At 53.0% G+C, this 6,759-nt stretch overlaps 2 protein-coding genes across 2 annotated transcripts; both read left to right on the top strand.

The window, feature by feature from the left end:
• Nucleotides 1-795: 795 nt before the first annotated feature.
• On the top strand, nucleotides 796-3,090 carry LOC141022462 (uncharacterized). Its single transcript, XM_073498725.1, has 2 exons — nucleotides 796-2,575; nucleotides 2,747-3,090. The coding sequence occupies exons 1-2, from the start codon at nucleotides 796-798 to the stop codon at nucleotides 3,088-3,090; spliced, it is 2,124 nt and encodes a 707-aa protein (XP_073354826.1).
• Nucleotides 3,091-4,949: 1,859 nt separating this feature from the next.
• LOC141022461 (uncharacterized) lies at nucleotides 4,950-5,501 on the top strand. The gene has a single exon (XM_073498724.1). The coding sequence runs from the start codon at nucleotides 4,950-4,952 to the stop codon at nucleotides 5,499-5,501; it is 552 nt and encodes a 183-aa protein (XP_073354825.1).
• Nucleotides 5,502-6,759: the final 1,258 nt, after the last annotated feature.

Raw genomic sequence — 6,759 nt, 5'->3', positions numbered from 1 at the left:
TTCAGCACAACAAAACATTCTTACTAGAATATGGGAAAAAACATTCAGATTTTTTCGTGCATCATAAATACTAAAAATAAGAATTTTTTTAATTAAAAAAATATCATTTTCTATATTTTTCTTTGACAAAAAAATCTGAAAGTTTTATCCAACATTGTTCTAAGAATGTTTTATTGTCCTGGAAAGTTTCAAGTTCACTTGTTGTTTTGTTTTGAAGAAACAAAAAAGAGAAAGTTCTCATGTAGTAAGTTAGTTGTGTAGCACGGATCTCAAAGCAACATTAGATGCTGAGGATAGGAGGTGTCCAAGAGCCTGTGCTCTAAAAATCCGCGTCCGGGCGCAGGGCGCTTGATTTTGTTTTCGGTATTGATGGGTGGATCGGTGGATGGTATAGAGGCGCTGTCACGGCTGGCACGGCTACCCACCTGCCACGGCGGCCCCACTGGGCAGCGAGACAACCGAGCCACGACCAGACGGGGTTGACGAAGTCAAGGCGCATGGAGGAGGGGTGCCTAGTGGGCCCGCATAGTCAGGACGCGTTGCGTGAGTGTGGCCTGCGTGCCGTGGGTATTACTAGGCGTGGATGAGAGTGAGTGGTCATCGATTATTATTGTATCAACATTAACCGAGAGAAGCTGATCTTCTCCACCGGCCTCCTTCGTCCTCCTTCCCCTCCTATCCCTTCCCCAGATCTAGATCGGGACCCTTACAACTTGGTATCAGAGGTCAATCATCCTGGATCCACTCTACCAGAAGCCCCGCTACCACACCAAAGCAGCGCAGCATGCGGCAACCATGGAAGAGCAGATCGCAGCCCTGGCGAAGGCGGTCCACGACAGGCGCGCCGCCAATGACGCCCGTCTCGACGCGATCCAGCAGTCGCTCGAGCTCTGGCGGCCGTCGGTGACCAACCTGCAGCAGCAACTCGACGAGCTGCGTACCCAGGTCGGCCGGATCGCCCTCCACCCCATGCTGACTGCGTCTTCGACATCTCCTGAGGACGCGGTGGTGCAGCCGGTGTCATCTCCTCCGACCGACGACCCTGGGCACCACGGGTCAAGTGGCCACAGCAGGAACGTCGACTCCGGGGGCTCGGCACACGGGGTAGTCACTACCCTGGTGCCGCCTCCGGTCACGGGTGAGCCTCTCCGGCCCCCTTTTCCTTTGAAATCCGGCGAATTGGGCTGGGATCTGGCACATACTGTTGATCTTCCACCTCAGTCGCCTCACGTTTCTTTCGGGGGACATGGCAATTGGGCCCTTCCGCGGCTTGATTTTCCATCCTTTGATGGCGAAAACCCCCAATTCTGGAAAAACAAATGTGAAAAATATTTCAGTGTTTATGGAGTTCAGAGAGAGATGTGGGTGCGGGTATCTACTCTCCATTTCGAGGGTAATGCCGCGCGTTGGCTGCATGTGCAGGAAGCACACGACACCTCCTTCACCTGGGAGACGCTTTGTTCAGCCGTGTGTGCCAAATTTGGCCGTGAACAGTACCAAGTTCAGCTTAGGCAGTTTAATACTCTTCGTCGGATAGGGTCGGTTACAGTGTACATGGAACAATTTGAGGAACTCATGCATCGGTTGTTAGCTCATAACCCTGCTTTTGATCCGTTGTTCTTCACTACGCAATTCCTTGATGGTCTCAAAACCGACATTAAAGTAGGTGTTGCTTTACATCGCCCGCAAGACTTGGACTCCACCTTTTCTCTTTCTCTGTTACAGGAGGAGCTGATGGGACTGATGCCCCGGAAGGACCCAGGCCAGGCGAGACACCCCGCTCGTCCACTGCCAGCTGCGGGTGGATTACATCCCCGCCCGGTGCCCCCCGCGCCTCCAGCAGCGGCAGAAGATCGTCGGGCTTTGGACGCGGCTTGGGCAGCTGACCGGCGCGCTAAACCAGCACGAGGCGAGGACCGCGTCGCCGCACTGCGCAATTACCGTCGCGCGCGCGGTCTCTACTTCAAGTGCGGGGAACGATGGGGGCAGGGCCATCAGTGCGCTGCCACCGTCCAACTCCATGTTGTCGAAGAGTTGTTGGAGATGCTGCAGGCCGAAGCGCAAGACAGGCAAGGGACTGAGTTAGATTCTGATGAGGAACAACTCATGTCCATCTCCAAGGTTGCGACCACAGGGGCAACAACCCCGCGAACTGTTCGATTGCTGGGTTTGATCAATGGCCACGAGGTGCTGATCCTGGTGGACTTAGGTAGCTCGCATAGTTTCATCAGTGAGGAAACAACTCAGAAACTGAAAGCACAAGTTCAGTTGATGCAGCCCGTGTCAGTAAAGATTGTAGACGGAGGCACCTTGACTTGTTTTGGATACATACCTGCTTGTGAGACAACACAAGGGCAGCGGTTCGAGACTGATGTCAGAGTTCTCCCTCTCGGTTCTTATGACATGGTGGTGGGAATGGATTGGTTAGAAGCATGCGGACCTATGTTGGTCGATTGGACAGCAAAAACGCTGCAGTTTCAGCATCAGGGAGCATCTATCACCCTGGTAGGATTGCAGCCCAAGCTTCAGCAAGTTGAGCAAGTGACAATGGATCAGTTACTCAGGCTGGAGCAAAGTAATTCTATTGCTCATGTGATATCACTGTGTGCAATCGATCGCTCAGACAAAGCCACAGAAGTGCCTCCAGCCATTCAACATGTCATCGACAGTTTCCACTCAGTGTTTGCAGAGCCATCCAAGTTGCCCGATCGTTAACCATGGGACCATACTATTCCTCTGCTTGAAGGGGTGAAACCGATCAACATCAGACCGTATCGCTACACTCCTGAACAGAAAGACGAGATAGAAGCTCAGGTCAAGGAGATGTTGGAAAAAGGGCTCATCACACCTAGTACGAGTGCATTTTCATCGCCCGTGCTGCTGGTCAAGAAGAAGGACCAAACATGGCGTTTCTGTGTCGATTACCGTCATCTCAACACCATCACTGTCAAGAAAACCTACCCGATGCCTGTGATCGACGAGCTGCTCGACGAGTTGGCTGGTTCTAAGTGGTTCTCGAAGTTGGATTTGCGAGCCGGATATCATCAAATCCGCTTGGTCCCGGAGGATGAGCACAAGACAGCATTCTGAACGCACTTGGGGCACTTTCAGTTCAGAGTGATGCCGTACGGCCTCGCGTACGCTCTTGCAACTTTCCAAGGGGTGGTCGACACCGTGCTTAAGCCAGTTCTTCGCCACGGGGTTTTGGCATTCATGGATGACATATTAATCCACTCTGAAGAGCTGGAAGAGCATCGACAGCTACTGAAACGCGTCTTGCAGCTATTGGCCGAGAAAGATCTCAAGGCCAAGATGTCCAAATGCACGTTTTCCCAACAGGAAATCAGTTACCTGGGACACGTCATCAGTGACAAGGGGGTGGCCATAGACAAGAGCAAGATCCAAGTAGTGCAAGAATGGCCGCAGCCGCAGAATGTCAAAGAGTTACGTGGATTCTTTGGGTTAGCAGGTTATTATCGGAAATTTGTTCGCTTCTTTGGAGTACTCAGCAAACCCCTCACTGAAATGCTGAAGAAAGGGGCGATCTTCATATGGACACCAACGGCCGAGGCCGCGTTCTCTGCGCTGAAACAAGCCTTGGTGCAGGCCCCAGTGCTCGCACTGCCAGATTTCCGAAAGCAATTTGTCGTAGAAACGGACGCGAGTGCCACGGGAATTGGCGCAGTTCTGATGCAAGGAGGACATCCCGTTGCGTATCTCAGCAAAGCATTGGCTCCACGAAACCTAGGCCTCTCGGCGTACGAGAAAGAATGCCTGGCTCTACTTCTGGCCATCGACCACTGGCGGCCCTACCTGCAACATTTAGAGTTCATGGTCCGCACAGATCAAAAAAGTCTGTTGAATCTGACGGATCAATGACTCAATACCCCAATTCAACAACGGGCGTTTACAAAGCTGATTGGCCTGCAATACACAATCCAGTACAAAACGGGGGTGACAAATCGAGCGGCAGACGCGCTGTCCCGATGCGAGCACAAGCCAGAATCAGAGATGGCCGCAATCTCCATATGTAAACCTAAGTGGTTAGAAGCTATCAAGCACAGTTACCAGGCAGATCCAGCGGCGCAGCAACGTATGACAAAGCTAGCCCTGGCACCGGACAGTGAGCCCGATTACACCTTGCAGGATGGCATCCTGCGCTTCCGAGGGAGAGTGTGGATTGGTGAAGATACTGACACCCAACAACACCTGATTCGAGCGCTTCATGACAGTGCCGCGGGTGGCCATTCGGGCTTCCATGCCACCTACAACAGGGTCAAGCGATTGTTCACGTGGAAAGGAATGAAGCTGTAGGTCAAGACCCTGGTGCGCAACTGTATGGTGTGCCAGCAAGCGAAAACGGAGCGCATCTTGCCAGCAGGGCTCCTTCAACCGTTGCCAATACCTCAAAAACCATGGTTAGTTATCTCACTCGATTTCATTGAGAGGTTGCCTCGGTCAGGAGGGTACGACATGGTTTTGGTAGTGGTTGACAAGTTCTCCAAATACGCGCATTTTGTGCCCCTGACTCACCCATTCACGGCTCTCCAAATTGCCAAAGTCTTTATGAAGGAAATCTTCCGACTCCATGGCTTGCCACTAGCCATCATATCAGATCGGGACCGTATATTTACAGGGCATGTGTGGCAGGAACTGTTCAAACTCTGTCGGACGGACCTGCGTCTCAGTTCATCATACCACCCCAGCAAACCGAATGCGTCAATCAGTGCCTGGAAGGATACCTAAGGTGCGCCGTCCACTCCTGCCCTGGCAATTGGTCAAAATGGCTGTCTCTCGCGGAATAATGGTATAATACATCCTTTCATTCGGCTCTGGGCAAGACTCCATTCGAGGTCATCTACGACCACCTTCCCTAAGAGTTTGGCGTCGCACAGATCAATGAGTGCGCAGTCCCTGATCTTGCAGCATGGCTCCAGTAAAGAGAAGTGATGCTTGAACACTTGCAGCAACAGCTCAAGCGTGCACAGGATCGCATGAAGGTTCAGGCCGATCGACACCGTACAGATAGAGAGTTTGCCGTTGGGGATGCTGTGCTGCTCAAGCTACAGCCGTTCATCCAATCATCAGTGGCGCAACGACCGAACCAGAAGCTCGCCTTCCGCTACTATGGGCCATACAGAGTGTTGGCTCGAATCGGGCAAGTGGCATACAAACTACAACTGCCTACTTCCAGCCGCATCCACCCTGTGGTGCATGTCTCACAACTGAAGAAGGCCTCTGGAGCTACTGTGCCAGTAAGTGCTGATCTACCTCCAAATAACTCAATTTTGCAGGCAGAACATGTTCCGGAGCTGGTGCTTGACCGCAAGATGGTGCGTGTGGCCGGCGACATCCGCCCTCGCATCCGGGTGCAAGGGAGCCACCTTCCCCCGTCGCTGCCAACATGGGAAGACCCATTGGCGCTGCAGCAGCGATTTCCCTCTACACCACCTTGGGGACAAGTCGGCACACAAGCGGGGGGGGGGGGATGTCACGGCTGACACGGCTACCCCACCTGCCACGGTGGCCCCACTGGGCAGCGAGACAACCGAGCCACGACCAGACGGGGTTGACGAAGTCAAGGCGCATGGAGGAGGGGTGACCAGTGGGCCCGCATAGTCAGGACATGATGCATGAGTGTGGCCTGTGTGCCGTGGGTATTACTAGGCGTGGATGAGAGTGAGTGGTCATCGATTATTATTGTATCAACATTAACCGAGAGAAGCTGATCTTCTCCACCGGCCTCGTGTTGGGGAACATAGTAATTTCAAAAAATATCCTACGCACACACAGGATCATGGTGATGCATAGCAACGAGAGGGGAGAGTGTTGTCCACGTACCCTCGTAGACCGAAAGCGGAAGCTTTAGCACAACGCGGTTGCTGTAGCCGTACGTCTTCACGATCCGACCGATCCAAGTACTGAACGTATGGCACCTTCGAGTTTAGCACACGTTCAGCTCGATGACGTCCCGCGAACTCTGATCCTGCAGACCTTCACGGGAGAGTTCCGTCAGCACGACGGCGTGGTGACGGTGATGATGTTGCTACCGACGCAGGGCTTCGCCTAAGCACCGCTACGATATGACCGAGGTGGAATATGGTGGAGGGAGCACCGCACACGGCTGGAATAGATCAATAGATCAACTTGTGTGTCTAGAGGTGCCCCCCTGCCCCCGTATATAAAGGAACAAGGGAGGAGAGGCGGCCGGCCAGGGAGGGCGCGCCAAGGGGGGAGTCCTACTCCCACCGGGAGTAGGACTCCTCCTTTCCTAGTAGGAGTAGGAGAAGGGGGGAAGGAGGAGGTGGAGAGAAGGAAGGAGAGGGAGGCCGCCGCCCCCTTCCCTTGTCCAATTCGGACTAGGGCAAGGGGGGCCGCGTGCCACCTCCTGGCTGCCCTCTCTGTTCTCCACTAAGGCCCAATCGGCCCATTACTTCCCCGGGGGGTTCCGGTAACCCCCGGTACTCTGGTAAAATCCTGATTTCACTCGGAACACTTCCGATATCCAAATATAGGCTTCCAATATATCAATATTTATGTCTCGACCATTTCGAGACTCCTCGTCATGTCCGTGATCATATCCGGAACTCCAAACTACCTTCGGTACATCAAAACACAAAACTCATAATACTGATCGTCATCTAACTTTAAGCGTGCGGACCCTACGGGTTCGAGAACTATGTAGACATGACCGAGACACGTCTCCGGTCAATAACCAATAGAGGAACCTGGATGCTCATATTGGCTCCTACATATTCT

The sequence above is a fragment of the Aegilops tauschii genome, chromosome 5 (assembly GCF_002575655.3).
Source record: "Aegilops tauschii subsp. strangulata cultivar AL8/78 chromosome 5, Aet v6.0, whole genome shotgun sequence".
In the NCBI taxonomy this organism is placed as follows: domain Eukaryota; kingdom Viridiplantae; phylum Streptophyta; class Magnoliopsida; order Poales; family Poaceae; genus Aegilops; species Aegilops tauschii.
The sequence above is the reverse complement of the archived record's forward strand: the minus strand, read 5'-3'. Positions and strand labels throughout refer to the sequence as shown.